Source organism: Malus domestica, chromosome 17 (assembly GCF_042453785.1).
Source record: "Malus domestica chromosome 17, GDT2T_hap1".
Classification (NCBI taxonomy): domain Eukaryota; kingdom Viridiplantae; phylum Streptophyta; class Magnoliopsida; order Rosales; family Rosaceae; genus Malus; species Malus domestica.
Genome location: NC_091677.1, coordinates 9609850 through 9630787, shown reverse-complemented (window position 1 = coordinate 9630787; position 20938 = coordinate 9609850). Strand labels below are relative to the sequence as shown.

At 40.1% G+C, this 20938-nt stretch overlaps 3 protein-coding genes across 6 annotated transcripts; 2 read left to right on the top strand and 1 right to left on the bottom strand.

Annotated features, from left to right (window-relative positions):
• Positions 1–416: 416 nt before the first annotated feature.
• LOC103404981 (fasciclin-like arabinogalactan protein 7) lies at positions 417–2475 on the top strand. Of its 2 annotated transcripts, none has more exons than XM_008343942.4 (2): positions 417–635; positions 1395–2475. In XM_008343942.4, exon 2 carries the CDS (start codon positions 1438–1440, stop codon positions 2197–2199), a length of 762 nt encoding a protein of 253 aa, XP_008342164.1. In that variant the 5' UTR covers positions 417–635; positions 1395–1437; the 3' UTR covers positions 2200–2475. The 2 variants fall into 2 exon arrangements, with proteins under 2 accessions (XP_008342164.1, XP_070673334.1); XM_070817233.1 differs by lacking the exon at positions 417–635 and adding an exon at positions 1061–1111.
• A 1244-nt stretch (positions 2476–3719) lies between these two features.
• LOC103404980 (fimbrin-5-like) lies at positions 3720–8733 on the top strand. 3 transcript variants are annotated; one of them, XM_029097899.2, is made up of 15 exons: positions 3720–3967; positions 4217–4347; positions 4489–4659; positions 4809–5044; positions 5136–5307; positions 5415–5453; positions 5583–5651; positions 5777–5893; positions 6205–6416; positions 6524–6679; positions 6764–6963; positions 7216–7382; positions 7487–7583; positions 7818–7909; positions 8226–8733. In XM_029097899.2, the coding sequence occupies exons 2-15, from the start codon at positions 4261–4263 to the stop codon at positions 8484–8486; spliced, it is 2076 nt and encodes a 691-aa protein (XP_028953732.1). In that variant the 5' UTR covers positions 3720–3967; positions 4217–4260; the 3' UTR covers positions 8487–8733. The 3 variants fall into 3 exon arrangements, with proteins under 3 accessions (XP_028953732.1, XP_028953733.1, XP_028953731.1); XM_029097900.2 differs by having other exon boundaries at positions 3720–3981; XM_029097898.2 differs by having other exon boundaries at positions 3720–4047.
• Positions 8734–16221: 7488 nt separating this feature from the next.
• On the bottom strand, positions 16222–20635 carry LOC103404979 (BTB/POZ domain-containing protein At2g04740). Its single transcript, XM_070817520.1, has 5 exons — positions 19871–20635; positions 17796–18555; positions 17520–17556; positions 17020–17153; positions 16222–16897 (listed from the first exon to the last, which is right to left on the bottom strand). The coding sequence occupies exons 1-5, from the start codon at positions 20343–20345 to the stop codon at positions 16480–16482; spliced, it is 1824 nt and encodes a 607-aa protein (XP_070673621.1). The 5' UTR covers positions 20346–20635; the 3' UTR covers positions 16222–16479.
• Between the last annotated feature and the right edge of the window lie 303 nt (positions 20636–20938).

The following is a 20938-nucleotide window of genomic DNA, read 5'->3' as shown; positions in this document are numbered from 1 at the left end:
TCAACAACTTACATTAGCTAAGATGCAACGTATGAGACAAACTGAATTGGGGGCTCAAGGAATTGAGCATTTCCTCATGGGAACATTGGATTGCATCCCCAAATATAGGTCGGCACTGAATTAAGTTTTTTTTTTTCATTTTTGCGATGATGGATAGTGTAAATTATTAACATGCGGCTAATATAAATAAATAATTATGAACGATACTTGTTGCCAACCTAGCTTAGACTAGCATGACACGATAGTTTAATGAGAAAATGTGGGAGAAAGTTTTCAATGCATTTAAAAACTGATTAGATTAAGTGATATAGAAATCCCACCCTACCTCTCTCTCTCTCTCTCTCTCTCCCTCTCTCTCTCTCTCTTGTACGTGAAAGTCATCCCAATTAAAGTACTTGTATATGTTAAGCATCCTCAGTTTGCTAAGCATTACCCCCACTCTTTCCATCTTTACATCTCTTCACACCACCACCACCGTTGCACCAGCTGGTTCCATTCCCCACTCCCACATTTTCTTTTGTTTTTATCTCACCAACAAAACCCCCCATTTCTCACTTTATATACCCTCATCACATTTCACTCTTTAATTGCATTCCCAACCTCCATTTTCTCTCTAAGTTCCTCTGCTCTGAGAGGTCTGCCACTATTTTTTTCAGGATTTTGTGTGTTCAATTACACTTCTTTGAGCTTCTGAAAGTTTACTGCTTTACTTCATTATCTGTTGTGTTAAGTGTTATTGTATGTATGTGTGTGTGTGTGTGTATCTCTCTGATGTGTTGTGATGTATTATTCTGATTTGAACTGATCTAGACCTAATATGTTGGTGTGCATTGTTTGAATGTGGAGTCTTTCCTCTTGTTCTTCTAGTGATTTGTTGAATTGGGTTTTACTGAGAAACCTCTAGTGAGTGTGGGAAAGGTGAATCATTGCTTCATAGAAATTGAAGTTTTGATCTTCTTTTTTTTCCCATTTTTTAATTTATTTTCTGGGTTCAGAAACAGGGAATTGGATCATTTCTAAATCATTTTCACCTGCCTTTCTTGTTTCTGCATTGCAGCTTCATTTACTGCTGCATCTGTTCTTTCAGCTTAATCTATTAGATCTTTAATGGGTAATTATCCTGTTTTTACAACTGTTTTTACTGTAAATCAAGATCTGGTTCATTGTGTTTTTCTTACTCTTTCCAAGAGTTAGAAAACTGGTTTTTGTGGAAAATTAGTTCTAGTGCAATGGAAAGGTCAAAAGTTTGGATCTTGGAGTAAACTGAAGAGTTTCTATTATTCACACTGATTAATTGGCATTTGTTTCATAGCAGTGGTTAATTGGTATTTAACCACCTTGCATGTCTTGTTAAACTGAGATTTTAATTCACTATTTGGAATTTGTTCTTGCAGGAATTTGGAGAGCCAAATAGTACTATCAAGATTTTTGGGCGAAATGGAACTTCCTGTGGTTTGCATGCTACTGCTTCTGTGTTCTTCAGCAGCATATGCTCAAAAAGCCAAACCTCCCTCTCCCTCTTTCAGCCCTACTCCAGCCCCAGCCCCAGCGCCAGATTTTGTGAACCTCACGGCTTTACTCACCGTGGCCGGCCCCTTCCACACCTTCCTTGGCTACCTTCAGTCCAACAAAGTGCTTGAGACCTTCCAAGACCAAGCCAACAAAACCGAGGAAGGCATCACTATCTTTGTCCCAAGTGACAGTGCCTTCACAGCTCTTAAGAAGCCCTCTTTGTCCAATCTCACCGCTGACCAGCTCAAGTCCGTCATGTTATTCCATGCCTTGCCGCATTACTACACTCTAGCTGACTTCAAAAACCTCAGCGAATCAAGCCCGATTCCTACATTTGCCGGCGGAGATTACACTTTGAACTTCACTGATGCTTCAGGCTCTGCGCACCTTACCTCAGGATGGTCAAACACAAAAGTGAGCAGCAGCGTGTACTCGACAGATCCTGTTGCAGTTTACCAAGTTGACAAGGTTCTTCTACCCGAGGCAATCTTTGGTACTGACATTCCTCCAACCCCAGCTCCAGCACCAGCTCCTGACATTGCACCAGCTGCAGATGCTCCAACCGCTGACGGAGGCTCATCTCGAGCATCTTCACCGGGAAAATCTTCGTCTTACAGGATTATCAGCTGGGGCATTTGGGGTCACTTGCTTTTGGCAGTCTCAGGTGGCCTGGCCTTGATCTTGTGAGAGACTTCACTTTTGATCGAACATTGTTTTTAAGTTATGTTACGAGGGTCGATTCGCTTATTTTCGTTTGATTGCTTGATTTGAAACTATTTTTTCGTGGACATATGTGGTCCTGAATATCTCTGTGTATGAGAATTTGAGTTCTTTTATTACCTGAGTAAATGGGATTTGGTTTGATCTGCTGCTCTTTATGCGGTGAAAAATGATTGTAATTTTAACTTAAAAATTGTGTTGCTTGGCTTACAAGTTATACATAACTATATGTGAGATTTTTCATGTTTTGGGGATCGCCTACTGTTTTTTGCTTCTTGTGAGCAGTTATGCAACTGAAAGTAGCACAGGTTTTCACTGTGTCTCATTGAGAAACATGTTGCGTAGAAAAAAGATTAAGCATTGCTCACTCAATTGATCTTTACAAGGAGAAAGACTTGACTTGTGTGTCACGGAGTATATTTAAAGACATGAGTGTCACGGAGTATATTTTCCCATCTTCGGATGTCACCGAGTTTATATTCTCATCTTAGTATCGCACTCATTATGTGACTTGGGAGATAACTTGGGGAGATGGGATGTATTTCCAACCACGAGTCATGCTGTGAACCTGCCCCTACTTTTGCTTATGACACCACCTGCCTTTTCAAACTACGACGTTATTTCAGGCACAACCTCAAGGCCATATAGATTCTAGCCCAGGCAACAAAATATGCAGCTTTTCTTATATATGTCTAATGGTTTGACGCTGCTCCACACCCAAAGCGAGCTGCGTCTGAGTTAAACTTGGAGATGAAAGTCTTCTTTTGTTTCTCGACGGTGAAGTAAGACTAAGTTCATGAACTTATTATCTTAGGGCGGAACAGGTTGATAAGATCCTTTTTTTTACATTTCCCTCCCGTGTGACGATGTGGGGGTGTAAAAAGAAAGAAAGAGAGAAATGGGGTTTCTCTCGCTTTTGGCATAGTGGGCCCTAGCAGGAGGCCCACACTGGGTTAAGCTAAGGCAGAAGTTCGCCAGACACTCAAATAGAGTAATATGCAAATGTGGTATGAATGAAATCTTGTTTTGAATTCTTATTGTTTGAGAATAATTTTGTTTTCAATTTTCACTTTTTATTTTCATTTTTTTAAAATTGAAAACTGAAATTTGACCTTTGTTACAAAAATTAAATTTGTTCAAAATTTGGCCTTTGTTGTTAATTTTAATTTTTTAAAAAATTGAATACTGACAAAAAATTAAAAATTAAAAATAAAATAATTATCAAACGGTCTCTAAATCAACAAGCAACAAATGTGATCCAACTCTTTACCGACCATTGTAAAAAATTTTAACTTTCCGACGTGCGACAGTGCTCACACTAATGTGTTTACTTACGAGGAAGCACAATAAATTATTTGAAATTTATAGAAGATGCCGAACAGACGTTCCCACGGAAAATGAATGGTTTTGGTGTTCCCTTTTCCCTCAAAATATTTTTAGACATTCTCACACTCCTTATACAGAGACATAGCATCTCCTCTGCTTTTTCCATTTTCCTAATCTAACTTGCCTTCCCCCTGGCTCTCCGCGCGTCCTTTCGCCTACACGTTTTTCTCTCCTTCTCTCACTTTCGCTTCTTCCCTTTCATCAAATCTGCACACAAATATTTTTCTCTCTCTCTCTCTCTGAAGAACATCCAAACTTCTGCAGAAACAATGAGAAAGTCCATCAATTTCGGTTTTGTTTTCTGAGTCTCTGTCTGGTGCACTCCATTCCCGGACGTGGGTTTTGATTCGTATGTTGGTTTATGTCCGTTACTGTACGATTCGATTACTGGGTCAATCTTAAAAACGCATTTTTTGATCGACGTGCATGGTAGTTTACATCTGTGATATGATTCCTCAATTGGGTTCTCTTCATATATCGATCTAGTTTGTGTTTCTGTTGTTGCCAGATTAATAATTCCATGCTAAAATGTCGAACATTGTGATCTTTATGGATATTTGAAGATTGAAATATGTGATTTTTGTTTCTCGGAATTCAGTGTTTGAGTTTTTTTTGTACCGGGAATTTGGCACAAGGGGGAACATGTCTGCATTTGAAGGAGTGATTGTTTCTGACACATGGCTGCAGAGCCAATTCACTCAAGTCGAGCTTCGCACCCTCAAATCGAAAGTAAGCTTTTTTTTATTTGTTAACAAACTTATGCATTTTGTGTTTTGTTCAATTTTTAGGCTGTATACGTTATTTTGGAGAAATTATTTGATCATTTGGCAATTTTGTGGTGATATGTGGAATTGGTTGCATTGGTTTTAGTTTCTTTCGATAAGGAATCAGTCTGGTCGAGTCACATTGGGAGATTTGCCGCCTGTTTTTGCGAAATTGAAGGCTTTCAGTGAAATGTTTAATGAAGATGAGATTAAATCAATCTTATTGGAGTCGGGCAAGGACACTGGCGAAGATACTGATTTTGAGTCCTATCTTCGGGTGAGTTTTCGAGTATGGAGTAAAGTGTTCCATTCCTCCTTCATTTAAATGAGATTATTGAACATGCATTTTCAGTTTTGTTCCTTGTAACTGTACATCATTTTCTGATACTTGTTAGACACAATGGAATGAGATTTGCTAAATGGCAGGCACATTTGAATTTGCAAGCGCGTGCAAATGCAAAATCTGGTGGTTCAAAACAATCTTCCTTTCTCAAGGCAACCACAACAACGGTTCACCACGCAATTAATACTTCTGAGAAGTCTTCTTATGTTGCCCACATTAATGGCTACCTGGCAGAAGATCCGTTCTTGAAGAAGTATCTTCCTTTGGATCCATCTACAAATGCTCTATTTGATCTTGCAAAAGATGGAGTACTACTCTGGTAGGGGAGCCAGAACCACTGAATAATTTTCTACTCAGTAGAGTCAGCTGATATATTCGAGTTTCTTAATTATTTTAGTTGCTTGATGTAGTAAGCTTATCAATATAGCTGTTCCTGGGACTATAGATGAGCGAGCTATCAACACTAAAGCAGTCCTTAATCCGTGGGAGAGGAATGAGAACCATACCCTTTGTCTTAATTCTGCGAAGGCTATCGGCTGTACTGTAGTTAATATCGGCACACAGGACTTGGTTGAAGCAAGAGTAAGTTGAGCACTGCCAGCTACCTAGTGGAATCTTATTGTTACTTTCCTGTTGTCCTGAGTTACCTCGTTTTCTCGTAATGTTTTCTCCTTATTCTTAATTTGCAGCCCCATCTTGTACTTGGCTTGATTTCTCAAATAATCAAGGTATGCTGTATGAAATCTTTTTTGCCTTTTTCTTGTGTGTCTTTTAGCTCATAGAAACCACAATGATTCAAGATTTGGGCTGTCCAGGCTTAAACTGTAACTTGTTTTTTCATGTGGTGGCAATATCAGATTCAACTGTTAGCTGATCTCAATCTGAAGAAAACTCCACAACTCGTGGAATTGGTGGATGACAGCCAGGTCAAACTTTTTTATTTGTTTCCCTTTTATCCTCGGTTGAATAAGGGTGGATGATCTCAATTTACACTTTGCTCTGTTTGTGGATGAACACACAAACTTACTTGAGCTATTGTGTTAGTGGACAGGATGTAGAGGAGCTCTTGGGTCTGCCACCCGATAAGGTTCTACTGAAATGGATGAATTTTCATCTGAAGAAAGCTGGCTACGAAAAGCAAGTCACAAACTTTTCTTCTGATGTAAAGGTACGAGCGAGCTGACCACTTTAGTAATTATAAGCATTTTATGCATAAACCAAATAGCATTGGTGTTACAATTGTACTTCTGGTTTCCAGTAAACTGACCACTAGATTATCAGTTAGGAGGCAGAAGATTTTATATGTATTATACATCGTATCTTATTTGACTCACTTGCAACTAGAATTTGTTGCTGGCTTATAAATAAAAGCAATATTCTTCAGAAAACTTGTATCCGACATGATTTCCTTTTGTTTTAAAGTCTGTTGAGTTTTTTTCTTGTCCTCATGATCGTGTAATAATCTCAACACATTTTCAGGATGGAGAGGCTTATGCTTACCTGCTTAATGCTCTTGCACCAGAGCACTCGGGCCCCGCTGCCTTGGATATGAAAGATCCTACAGCAAGAGCAAACCTGGTTCTTGAGCAAGCAGAGAAATTGGATTGCAAAAGATACCTTACTCCGAAAGACATTGTTGAGGGCTCACCAAATCTTAACCTTGCATTTGTTGCACAAATTTTCCAGCACAGGCAAGAAACAGTATTTCCCAAGTGCTTTAGTTTGAGCTTGCAAATTTGGCTTTCTCTATTGCAAAATAATTATGCTGTGTTAATCCTGTGTGGCGTTTTTATTGCAGAAATGGCCTGTCTGCTGATAGTAAAAAAATGTCCTTTGCTGAGATGATGACAGATGATGCTGAAACTTCTCGAGAAGAGAGATGCTTCCGGCTCTGGATTAACAGTCTTGGAACTGCTACCTATGTCAATAATCTTTTCGAAGATGTCAGAAATGGGTGAGATTTTCAATTCCTTCTCACACTTACCCCTTCGAAGCACATACAGGTTGTGCCTGGTTGACCCGTGGTTAATGTTTGCAGATGGGTTCTTTTAGAAGTGCTTGACAAAATTTCTTCAGGATCAGTCAACTGGAAGAAGGCATCAAAGCCTCCAATAAAAATGCCATTTAGAAAAGTCGAGAATGCCAACCAAGTTATAGAGATTGGAAAGCAATTAAATTTCTCCCTTGTGAATGTAGCAGGGAATGATATTGTGCAAGGAAATAAGAAGCTCGTACTTGGTAAGTTTGAAGAGTTTTTTTCTTTAATGTTCTATCTTGGTATAACCACAATATTCAATTTTTGCATCCAAGCAAACCTTAAAAATTATGGTACTTTCTTAGAACTGTACGTTTTCTGATCGACTTGACAAAAGTAAAAGACTGAAGTTTTTGTTTCTGGTTGTGCGCAGACAAACTGCGGCCATGGCCTTTCTGTCAATTCATACTTTTTATGATGTAAGTGATAACTTATCAAATTTTCTACCTCTGCAGCATTTTTATGGCAGTTGATGAGGTTTAGTATGCTTCAACTCTTGAGAAACTTGAGATCCCACTCCCAAGATAAAGCGGGTAAAGAGATTACTGACGCTGACATTCTAAATTGGGCGAACAAAAAAGTTAAGCAGGCGGGTAGAAACTCCCAAGTGGAGAGTTTCAAGGTAATTAATTTGACAATAGCTGTTCTCACTGACAGCTTTGATCCCATGGTTGGTGATTCAGCTTTTATTTATGGTTTTGTTTTTACTGAACTTTCAAATTTTAGGATAAAAATCTCTCAAGTGGAGTTTTCTTCCTCGAGCTTCTTAGTTCTGTGGAGCCAAGGGTGGTGAATTGGAGTCTTGCCACAAAGGGGGAAACTGGTATGCTAATTTTTGTTGTTCATGAAGGTTTTTTCTTACAATATTATTTGTACACTTGTTACATTGTACTTGCTAATAAGTTATTGTATCGAGCTAGCAGGCTTTTGGCTTCGTAGGGATCGACAATTTGACATGAACATGTATATAGAATTACAGTGGGAAACGTTTCACTTCTACGTCATGTTCTTCTCGTTACCACTCAAGTTTTTAACTTCCTTATCATCAATATTGCAGAGGAAGATAAGAAGTTGAATGCAACGTATATAATCAGTGTGGCCAGAAAGCTAGGTTGCTCCATTTTCTTGTTACCAGAGGACATTATAGAGGTATGAGTATTAGAGTTGATCAAAATACTTATAACATACTCATCTGTTTCATCTTGACTCGAATATATGAAAACATCGAGTACTTTCTGTCCCGTCTGGCCTCTGATTAAGTCGTATTTATTTCTCATATGTTTCTGCTTATGTTCAAACTGCTTTCAAGTAAAGAAGACCGTTAACCGATGTCTGTGAAGTAACATGATTATTCAGTTGAAAACTGGTTTTAACCCAAACCTTAGTTTACCGTCTTCAGCGGATTATTGATTAGTTGGTATATGTAAACACCCGAATTTAACTGTTGTGTGCTTTGGTATGACAGGTAAACCAGAAGATGATGCTTACTTTGACTGCAAGCATCATGTACTGGAGTCTGCAGCAACCGGGAGGGGAGGCGGAATCAAACCTTACCACTCCTGACGGGTCCCCTACAGCTTCTGCTGATGGCGAGAAGGAAGCAGCTTTGGCAAGTGCAGTCTCTAATTTGTCCGTGGATGCTTCAAACCATACCTCCCCACAGACAGAACACGAGAATCCCTCGAAGGTCGAAAATCGAAAAACGGACACTTCTGATGAAAAATGAGGGGATATATCCTCAGTCCTTCACATTTCAGTTTTTTTGTTTCCAGAGAGGAGGAATAAGAGGAAACTTGGTTGCAGTTATGATTTATCAGACGCTCTCTTGTTAAGGGGCTTGTAAAACACAGATAAACAAGTATAAGGAAAGAGTTTTGTAAATTTTTATTAGAGAGAAATCATTTTTTGTTCACCTTTCTTTTACTTTTTGTAAACTATTATTCTTTTTAATTGATATTGTGGTCATTTGATTTTGATTGGTTTTCTTTTTTAATGCAAACGATATTCTACGTTAATCTACATAAGGAGTTGTATTGTATATGGAGTTTTATGTACTTTTCTTTACTCTTAAATTCAAGTGTATTTAATATAGACTTTTAAGAAGTTAACAAAAGTCACCTTGTATTGGATAGACTTTTTACAACTTTTAATTTGTATATGAAATCTTGTGGTATTCAGTTGACTTTTTGTGAGTCTACAAAAATCCAGGTGTTTTTCATTTATTTTAAGGGATTTTAGAGGTTATCATGGGGGCCATGGTTTTGGGGAGAGAAACGAGGATGGGGAAGCTATCTTGGATTTTGCAATGGCATATGATCTCTTCTTAGCCAACACCTTCTTTAAGAAGAGAGAAGAACATGTGATCACCTACAAGAGTGGGTCGTCAAAAATACAAATAGATTTTCTTCTAATGAGGAAATGGGACCGTATAACTTGTAAGGATTGCAAAGTTATACCGGGAGAGAGCTTGGCTAATCAACATTGCTTATTGGTGATGGATGTACATATCAAAAGAGTGAGAAAAAAGAATAAGACTTGGAAGTGCCCAAGGACTAGATGGTGAAATCTAAAAGGAGAAAAACAAGTCATTTTCAAAGAGAAAGTAATCACCCAGTGTGTGTGGGATAGAGAGGGGGAAGCTAGCCAAATGTGGGATTCCATGGCTAGTTGTATCCGAAAAGTAGCAAAAGAGGTATTAGGAGAGTCCAAGGGCTTTGCTCCACACCAAAAGGAATTTTGGTGGTGGAATGAGGAGGTACAAACAAAGGTGAAGGCTAAGAAGGAATGTTGTAAAGCCTTATACAAGGATAGGACCGATGAAAATGGTGAAAGGTATAGAAGAGCGAAGCAAGAGGCGAAGAAAGCTGTGAGAGAAGCTAAGTTAGCGGCTTATGACGATATGTATAAGCGACTAGATACAAAAGAAGGAGAGTTGGATATCTATAAACTAGCTAGAGCAAGGGAAAAGAAGACAAGGGACCTAAACCAAGTGAGGTGCATCAAGGATGAGGATGGAAAGGTTCTTGCTACAGAGAACGCGGTCAAAGACAGATGGAGAGGTTATTTTCATAACCTTTTCAATGAAGGACATGAAAGGAGTACTTCTCTAGGGGAGTTGAGTAACTCAGAAGAGTGTAGAAACTACTCCTTTTATCCTCGAATCAAGAAGGAAGAAGTGGTTGTAGCTTTGAAGAAGATGAAGCATAGAAAAGCAGTAGGCCCAGACGATATACCGATCGAAGTGTGGAAAGTCTTGGGAGAGACAGGTATAGCATGGCTCACTGACATTTTCAATAGGATTTTGAAAACGAAGAAGATGCCAAATGAGTGGCGAAAGAGCACTTTGGTGCCTATCTACAAGAATAAGGGCGACGTACAAAATTGCATGAACTATAAGGGTATTAAGCTAATGAGTCATACAATGAAGCTCTGGGAGAGAGTCATTGAGCATAGATTGAGGCAAGAGACACGTGTTTCGGACAACCAATTCGGGTTCATGTCAGGGCGCTCAACCATGGAGGCAATCTATCTCTTACGAAGATTGATGGAAAGATATAAAGATGGGAAAAAGGATTTACACATGGTATTTATAGATTTGGAAAAAGCGTATGATAGGGTCCCAAAAGATATTCTTTGGAGGATTTTAGAGAAGAAATGAGTACGAGTAACATATATCCAAGCTATAAAGGATATGTATGAAGGAGCAAAGACTGCCGTAAGAATTCATGAAGGACAAACCGAAAGCTTCCCCATAACTGTAGGATTACATCAAGGCTCATCCTTAAGTCCTTACCTTTTTGCGTTGGTAATGAATGAGTTAACAGGACATATTCAAGATGATATTCCTTGGTGTATCCTTTTCGCAGACGATATAGTGTTGATAGATGAAACTCAAGAAAGGGTAAATGCGAAGCTTAACCTTTGGAAAGAAGTGTTGGAATTTAAAGGTCTTCGCCTAAGCCGATCAAAGACAGAATATATGGAGTGCAAGTTCAGTGCAAATAGAGGCCAAAATGAGTTAGGGGTGAGGATCGGAGATCAGGAAATACCAAAGAGGGACCGTTTTCGCTACCTATGATCTATCTTGCAAAAGAACGGAGAATTAGATGGAGATCTCAACCATAGAATACAAGCTGGGTGGATGAAGTGGAAGAGTGCATCCGGCGTGTTGTGTGACCGTCGTATGCCACTGAAGCTCAAGGAAAAATTTTATAGGACGACAATAAGGCCGGCGATGCTGTATGGCACAGAATGTTGGGCGGTGAAGCATCAACACGTACACAAAATGGGTGTAGCGGAGATGAGGATGCTTCGTTGGATGTGCAGGCACACGAGAAAGGATAAGATTAGGAATGAGGATATTTGAGGTAAAGTAGGAGTAGCCGAAATTGTAGGAAAGCTGAGAGAAAATCGGTTACAGTGGTTTGGACATGTGCAAAGAAGGCCTACTGACGCTCCAGTTAGAAGATGCGACTACGGGACAGAGGTCCAGGGCCGAAGAGGTAGAGGAGGACCTAGGAAAACTTTGGAAAAAACTCTAAGAAAAAACTTAGAGTACTTAGTTCTAACGGAGGACATGACACATGACCAAGCACAATGACGTTTTAAGATTCATGTAGCCGACCCCACTCAGTGACTTGGATTTTTCAAGTCTCCAACCGAGAAGTTTTCCTCACTCGGGAAATTATGGGAACACTACCTCAACCTACATGCTCCACTCACAAAGCTTCAACATACAAGTTTCAACAAAAGAAAAATTCAAAGAACTTGTGAAGAAGGCTTTGGTGTATTTAACACAATACGTTGAAATGAAACAAAGCTTATTTAGATATCTCTGATAAGTTACAAATATGTACATTTACATGAGTCAAAATAAATAAACAAGAGATAGCCTTCACAAAGGCTGCTTAAGAGAAGTCTCAGCAGTCGGTAGAGCCCCAGAAAGAGAAGGCACCGGTGGGGATCATTCGGAGCCTCAGTACTGGACAAAATCCTAAAAGGAGGAGACATCGGAGGTTGATCATTTGGAGCTTCATTACGCGGTACATCCCCAGAAGACGAAGGTAATAAATGTTTTTGGAACAAACCCACAAACCTCTGATGATCAAGTAAAATCCGACCATCAGATTCATTCATCTGGTCAAGCTTCCTCTTCATGTTTGTAGCATAGTCATGTGCGAGCCGGTGCAACTGTTTATTCTCATGCTTGAGCCCTCTAATCTCCTGTTTGAGACTCATCACTTCAGCCGCCAACGATTCAACTTAGCGGGTTCGAGCAAACAGGCGTTGGGCCATATTAGACACAGAACCTGCACACTGAACACTAAGAGCCAGAGAATCCTTAACAGCCAACTCATCAGATCGTTTGGAAAGTAGTCTGTTATCTTTGGGAGTGAGAAGGTTCCTGGCCACCACCACAACGGTCATATAATTCTTCATCACGAAATCCTCAACGATAAGAGGACCAGTAGGGGATAAGAATGATGGGCGCCATATGTTGTCTGGAGAAGGCGTGGTTGCCTCTTCAACAAGGTTCAAGTCAAAACGACGGTCGGAAGGGCCAGACATTTTCAAAGGTGTTGAAGAGAGAAGAGGTCGGACAAATCAAGATCTTAGAAATGCAAGAAGGGAGCTTCTACTGGTGGAGATTCAAGTGTGCTTTGAAACTTAATGCCAGCCTCTATAAAAATCTGCACTCGACGGAGCTTCAGAAATCGAAGAGGCGCCTGCTCAGAAATCAAAAAGGCGTTTGCTTTCTCAAAAGCTGGGCTGCTCAAAGACCACGAAGGCCGATCTCAGAAATCGAAGAGGCGCTTGTGTTCTCAAAAGCTGGGCTGCTCAGAGACCACGAGGGCCGATCTTAGAAATCGAGGAGGCACTTGCTTTTTCAGCCTTGTCAGCACCTGTCACATGCACACTCAGCTTTGCGAAAATTACGGGCATTCTGTCGAAGATTTCTGGTGAAGTAGAAAGCACGTGAATCTTACTGTTCAATCATCCATTTTTCACACGCAACATCAGCTCATGGGTACCACAGATAACTTTGCCAAAGATCTCTGACAAAGTTTAGACACGTGAAGCTTGCAGCTCTCATTACATCGCTATGACCAAGAAGGGTAAAAGAATAGCAAAGAAACAGCACTAACAAAGTTTAGACACATGAATTTTGAAGGTCTAGCTACCATATTATTACCCACAAGGGTAAAGGAACAAGACCACTGTTGGATAATTGGAAAGTCCCTGTGTGTCAACCTCTATGTTCCGTGGCAAGGTAGACTAGCAAACATGCCCAACCTTTACTCACATTCGAGAAAACACTCCCAACAAGATTGCTTGCTCCAAGATCGAAGAGGCACCGCCCTCCGAATCTCGAGAACCAGACTCTAAACATGATTACTTTCTCAAAAATCGAAGAGACACCGCTCTCTGAATCTCGAGAGCCAAACTCTCAACAGGATTGTTTTCTCAAAAATTGAAGAAGCACCGTTCTCCGAATCTCGAGAGACAGACCCCCGACATGATTACTTGTTCGAAAACCGAAGAGGCACCGCTTTCTCAACTTCGAGAGCCAGATCTCCTTGGATAAAGCTTGTCTGTAATCTTCACACGCAACATCAGCTTTCCAGATACCACAGACCATTTTTTCAAAATGCTCTGGCAGAGTTAAAACACGTGAAGCTGACAGCTCCCACTACCGTGCTATGACCAAGCAGGGTAAAGGAATAACATTACTACTTGTTGTTAAGGAGACTCATATATATGTCAACCTTCATCCTCAACGGATAGGCAGACTTGCAAAAATGCTCAACCCTTCCTCATATCTGAGAGGGCACTCTCAACGAAGCCTCTCGAAATACTCTACAAACAAGCTACACCAGAGCAAGAATATCTCATATCATCAGGGTTAAAAGCAAAAGTATCTCATATCATGCTTTTTCCCTGTCTTTTCCTTTGGCCTTGTTCTTACCTGCAAGACAAGAAGAAAGAGAGCAATCAGTCAGCACTTGGAATCAAGCTTCCAGTCAGGAACTGACTGCCTGGAACCCCTTACCTGATTACTTACTTGGCATTGCTCTCGAGTACTCATCTTCAACATCTTATGCTTCAAGAGAAGATACCATATCTGCCTGAGGAACAGATAGGGCAAGTGAGAAGGATACAAGGAAGCATGTGGAGACAAGCGTAACAGAGCACGTGCCGATACATCCACTACTTTGTTAACAGCAAAAGTATCTCATATCAGCAGGGTCGAACGTACTTTGGATTTGATGGACTTGTTTTAACCCTCAAATTCTTCAGTCGGCCTTATACTCTGGAGGAAACCAGAAAACCCTCCAGCCCAGTTCAAGAATAATCCTGTGGAAAGTTACTTATTCAAAAGCAAAAGTATCTCATATCATCTCTTCTTCTTTTTCTTCTCTTTATCCTTCATGCTGTCTACAAGATAGGGAGAATGAGAACAATTAGCCGGAACTCGAAATCAAATTTCTGATCTGGGACTGATTGCTTGGAGCTCTGATTGCTTACCTTGTCTGTCACCTCTTTTAGCAGATCCTACTACATGGTTGGTATCGCGCTTGACTAAGCCTGAAACTACAAGTAAGCTTCAAGTGAAATTGATACATTACCTTGTGCATCTCCACCAGTTAAAGATATCACCCCTGGATGGAGGAAGAGTACTTCCAAAGAAGATGTCACATCTACCTATGAGACAGATAGGGCAAGTGAAGACGATACCACAGTTCGGTATTTAGAAGTTTCGTGATTACGAGATCATTTTCCCATAATATTTCCAAATGTCATTTGTACTAAATCATTCACTTGTACTCACTAAAGGAGAGCTTGAACCTATGTACTTATGTAAACCCTTCACAATTAATGAGAACTCCTCTACTCCGTGAACGTAGCCAATCTGGGTGAACCACGTACATCTTGTGTTTGCTTTCCTGTCTCTATCCATTTACATACTTATCCACACTAATGACCAGAGCAATCTAGCGAAAATCACAAACTTAATACTTTCTGTTGTACCAAAGTCCTCACTGATTTTGTGCATCAACAATCCTTAAGTCCTTACCTTTTTGCGTTGGTAATGGATGAGTTAACAAGACATATTCAAGATGATATTCTTTGGTGTATGCTTTTCGCAAACGATATAGTGTTGATAGATGAAACTCAAGAATGGGTAAATGTGAAGCTTAACCTTTGGAGAGAAGTGTTGGAATCTAAAGGTCTTCGTCTAAGCTGATCAAAGACAGAATATATGGAGTTCAAGTTCAGTGCAAACAAAGGCCAAAACGAGTTAGGGGTGAAGATCGGAGATCAGGAAATACCAAAGAGCGACCGTTTTCGCTACCTAGGATCTATCTTGCAAAAGAACGGAGAATTAGATGGAGATCTTAACCATAGAATACAAGCTAGATGGATGAAGTGGAAGAGTGCATCCGGCGTGTTGTGTGACCGTTGTAGGCCACTGAAGCTCAAAGAAAAATTTTATAGGACGGTAATAAGGCCGGCGATGCTGTATGGCACAGAATGTTGGGCGGTGAAACATCAACACGTACACAAAATGGGTGTAGCGGAGATGAGGATGATTCGTTGGATGTGTGGGCACACGAGAAATGATAAGATTAGGAATGAATATATCCGAGATAAAGTAGGAGTAGCCGAAATTGAAGGAAAGATGGGAGAAAATCGGTTACGGTGGTTTGGACATGTGCAAAGAAGGCCTAATGACGCTCCGGTTCGAAGAGGTGACTACGGGACAGAGGTTCAGGGTCGAAGGGGTAGAGGAAGACCTAGGAAAACTTTGGAAGAGACCCTAAAAAAAGACCTAGAGTACTTGGATTTAACGGAGGACATGACACAAAACCAAGCGCAATGGCGTTTTAGGATTCATATAGCCGACCCCACTTAGTGGGAAAAGGCTTTGTTGTTGTTGTTGTTAAAAGGTCATGGATTTTAATGGACCTTGAGTAAAGTTTTTAATAGATTTCTTTTTTCTCAATTCTCTGAATATATACTCCACGTTCCACCATAATGCCAATGAACGACTATCATTATCACTACTTACACCACCACCTAACCATGACTATCTCCTCCATCCGCACCTCCAAAACTATCACTATCGCCGCTGTCACCAACACCGTCATTGCCATAAACATCATCGCCACCCTTACTATGACTGCCACCTTTACTGCCATCATCACCACCCCACACCACCGCCCCCATCCCTACTCCACCACAATCACCGCGCCTACTATTATCGTGGCCACCGAAGACCCCCCAACTTTACTTCCACCGTCTTGCCAACAATAATCAGGTGATACTTCTACTATTATCATAGTCTACCATTATCATAGTCATAATAACAAAAAAAAAAACTAAAAATTATAGCATGAAACTCTTCAAAATTCTGCAAAAGTCTTGCATTTAATTAATTTATTTTCCACAAAAGTATATCATCAAAAGTCTATGGAATTTTATAGAGTTTATAATAGTCAGTAAAAGTTTACTAAATCCGTATAAGCCTATCACTTTAAAACTCAACAAAAGTCCATATAAATTTTAATACACTACACTCCTCTGAATAAGATGGATGAGAGACCCCTAATTAATGAATCCACCACCCGCATAATATCGCAGAGAGATTTAGATCACTGTGGCAATTGATAATTGTAAAATCTACATTTCACCCAATTTCCCAGGAAAAAAATTGGCTAGTCTACATTTTCATGTTTTTGTTCACTTGACATGGGGGTAGTAGCATAAGGGTATAAAGATGTTCTAGGACCATTAGGAATACCGTCGTTGGCAAAACCATCGGATTTTTCTCGTTCTGCGACAACCATGAGCATCTCGAGGCGTTTGTCGAAAATCAACGCACTCTCGTCTCTCTTGTCAAGCTCAGCAGCTTCAGCTTCAAGCCATTTTTCTCGCAAGTCATCGAGAAGGTTGCACTGGTCCGTATTGACTTCAGCTCCTGGTGCACTTGGAACAGTAGTCCGAAAAGATGAATCCCCGGATGGTGGAGGCAGAGTCAACAGCATTGCTCGGAACTCACTCATTTCGGCAAATGTCTCAAAATTACAAGCTTTGGTATCGAGACAAAATTCCCTTATCTTCGGCACGTCGTACCTACACACAAATGTGATTATCATAAGATTGTAACATGTCTGAGTTCAAGGCTAACGATTACTGCTACCGATCAAAATATCAGAGGAAGGGAAAGTAGGAGTAGGGGATACGGAGCACCATACATGTCTGACAATTGCAGCCAATGGCACAGTTCTGCAGGTGAGGCCTCTTCCAGGTGCGGCAGTAGTACATCAGCTACCGCACGTTTAAGAGGAAACAGTAAATATCTAGCAGCAGCATCAAATAATTCCCCGGCCTGCTCAGTTGACGACGATTATTAGACTAAAAACATAACACAAACTTTCTTTTCAATAAGGTTACAAGATCCATTATTTCTTTGGAGAACTAATAAGAAGTCCCTCACATAACTTTTTTTTATTGAAAAAACACTTGGACAACTTCTCTAATTATTAACTATTAAGAGACAAAAAAAAAAAAAAGGGAAACACACTTCATGAGGGTTTTGAAAAAAAAATGTCCTTAGTAATAGAAAAAGGTGCCCTTAATGATAAAAACAAGTTGTTTTAAGCGTTTTTGAATAAAAAAAAGTTTTGTGAGGGGCTTTTTATTAATTTTCTATTATTTCTTTGATGCTAGAAGCTCCAATTAATATCTAAGCTACCTGATTAGGGTCTATATCCTTCAATTCGTCCGTGTACCTGAACCAACCAAAGAGTCAAAATAAGTTGGCAGACACAAACAATCCAAAGAACTAAAACATAGTTTGATGGCACAACAGTACAAGAATGCTGACTAGGTACTAAATTTCTGGTCATCATATTGATCAAATAAATAGCCGAAATGCCAAATTCCGGGAGTATATTTACTTCATAACATTCTAATTCATTTCTGACACTATGATTATTCTCCTTCAGGAAAAAGAAAAAGGAACACTTACATATACTCGATCATTTTCTCAAATGCTTCTGTGCTCAAATCATGTTCCTCAAGACATGGAAGGGTGTCAATGGGCGTATCATCTTTCCCTTCATGAAAGTCCATCATACGGGATAATCTTGCTTTAAAATATTCCGATCTTGATGCTAGAACCACTTGATGGCATCGGAAATTCTTTTTATCAACTCTTGCACAAACATCCGCAAGATCATTTTCTAAATCATTGATTTGCATGGTACCAGCACACGATATTAATTCTTCGACCCCATTGTTTAGGTTGGGTTGCCGGGTGGAATTAGCAAGAGAGACCTGAAGGATCTTATGCAAGGAAGCAGGAAGCCGATCTTCTTCAGGAAGAAACAGGCCTTGTAAGATGAACCGTTTTTTAGAGCTGTCTATCTCACTTAATGATTTGTAATCAGCATATTTTTGGTGAATCAGTTCTTTCTCTAGAATCCTTTGTAAAGATTCACATTTACATACTTTGCAGATCCTCACAACATCCTCCATATCATCTACAGCAACCTCTAGTCTGTCTGAGTAAAAGAAATGGATGAGACTGTATAAAGCAGGATACGACAATTTCTCCCTAGCAAATCTTACTTCTTTGCGATGCTTCCAATCAGTCGCAAACTTTCTTCTGAAAAATGGTGAACGGGCACTTAAGATGACTCTGTGAGCTTCGATGGCTCTACCTTGAACATAAAATATCACATCTGGAGGGAAGTAGTTGAAACTGGACCCATCATTGGATTGAAAACCTACTCAGGACCATCAAATGCCCCAGTGTCACTTAACATGCATATCACTTGTGAATGAAAAATATGTTATACAACATGTCCTGACTCCTGACCGACGTTTACATATATGAAAACGAAAAGCATTAATCAACACATTTAGATTTCAGAAAGTTAGAGCCAATGACATCTTCTTTATCCTTACATTTCAGAAAACAGAAACGAAAACAGAAAGCCGTATACTTTTACACCTTATTTAGTAGCATGTCCTGGCTGGCTTTAACATAAATGAAAATGAAAAGCATTAATCAATACAATTAGATTTCAGAAAGTTAGAGCCAATGACATCTTCTTTATCCTTACATTTCCGAAAACAGAAACGAAAATAGAAAGACGTAAACTTTAACACCTCTTCACTACTGAATAAGAACACAAAGGGGTGTCTCAAGCTTCATGCTAACTATGTTTTACAAAAGCCAATCCTCACACTACTTTGGCCAAGACTCAAGAAATAAAAAAATAAAAAAAGGTCGTACCCAGTGCACAAGGCTCCCGCTTTACGCAGGGTCTGGGAGAGGTGAATGTCGGCTAACTACGAAATTCTTCGTCTTACCTACATTAAAGTTCTCATAACCCATTTACTTCTCATAGATATTAGGCGCTAGGTGGCTGACCATCGTCCCGATTAATGCTTAGGCGTTTGAAAATTAAGAAAAGGTGTCTAGACTTATTGAGGCGCCCGTCTAGACTGCCTCGGCACCCGCCTAGCCCGTCCAGACCCGCTTAGGCACCCGCCTAGGTCGCGACTCACTTAGACAGAAAATAGATAACTTTCATTTTGCATTTTATTTTTTTCAATAAATTGTGAGAAACTTGTTGCATACTTAAATAAACACGCATTAGATCTTTGTTCCCCATATTTTCATTATGTTCCAATACTTCATAATATGTATGTCATTTTATTTTGTAGTTTATGATGAAAGTATATATATGTTAAGGATAAGCGGACACTTATTTAACACGAAATATAATAGATTTACTCAAATCCGCCTAGCCCGCCTAAGTCCCACCTAACCGTTAGGCCCTAGCCCACTGCCCGACTAGCACATAACGTCTTTTAGAACCTGGATATTAGGTAGCCAACATTCCAAAAGCAAGCATTTCACAACCCCTCAGCTAACAATTAACACCAACCCATTAATTCTTGTTAAATTTTTGAAACCAACCCATTGCTTCTTGCTGAATTCGAAACCGACCCATTCCAATTTAGAAACCAACATTTCAATTTTCAAACCATTCAATTGCAAGCACCAATTCACACAATAAACAAGCAAAATACCTGAAATTTCAATGTGGGCATCATCAGCCTGCTCCAAATAAGCCCTATTCGCCCCGCATCCCAAGAAGGTCTCCCTCATGGCGGCCTGTAAGGGGTTCAGCGGCGGGGGCCTGGCCTCAAACGCCTTCAATAGCTTCCGCACCTTCAAATTAAGCGCGGCGTAGTGGCATCGGTCGCCGTCGAAGGTGTGCTCGGAGCATATGGCGCCGTTCTCGAGCAGCATCCGGGCGGCCTCGAGGTGTCCGGCGAGGCACGCGTAGTAGAGAGCCACCGAGTCCCACTGGTCACGTGCGTTCACGTTGACTCCGGACTCCAACAGGTACGCGAGGCGGTCAACATCGCCGGCACGTGAGGCCTCGAAAACGTCGCCGTTGGGGACTTTCTTGAGGGCGACGGAGGCGGCAAAGTCGGAGGGGTCGAGGTCGATCCCATCCAGCTCGGGATCGATGGACCAAGACGGCCGGTTTTGGGTCATCGGCTCGGGTTTGGGGGTTTAGTGGGTCGGGGCTTTGGGTGCATGATGGGCGGCAGGGTGGCGGCGGGTGGGTTTGGAGAAAGTGAGCATTCTGGTGTGTTCAGTGTAACGGTTTTTGGATTGAAGGAGAAGGGTCGGAGGGAGATTTGAGTTTTTCTTTATTTAATTGTGGAAAATGAAAAATATCCGTCTTTTTTATTGCAAAATAAAATTCATATTTTTTTTATTCTTTGTCCACACAAAAAAAAAAAAAAATCGTTGCGGGGAAACTCCTGTGCAGAATGTTATCAGAAAAAGATATGAAAGGGAGAAACTTCGTCGATATTTTTATATATCGGTTAAATATTGAAGAAATTCTTTTATGTCATCTAATTTAAAATTTTCATCATTTTCATTGAAGCAACTAGTATCGATATTGATATCAAAATCAACATTTCAACAAATTTGTATATCGATGTTTTCGTTGAGATTTAAGAGTTTCTCCGATATATTTCCAAATCTTTCTTTGATTTTTTCCGATATGTCTACGAAAATATTGATCGTGTTGAAGAAATTTCAATCAGCGTATGGGACACATAAGATTATGATCGTAG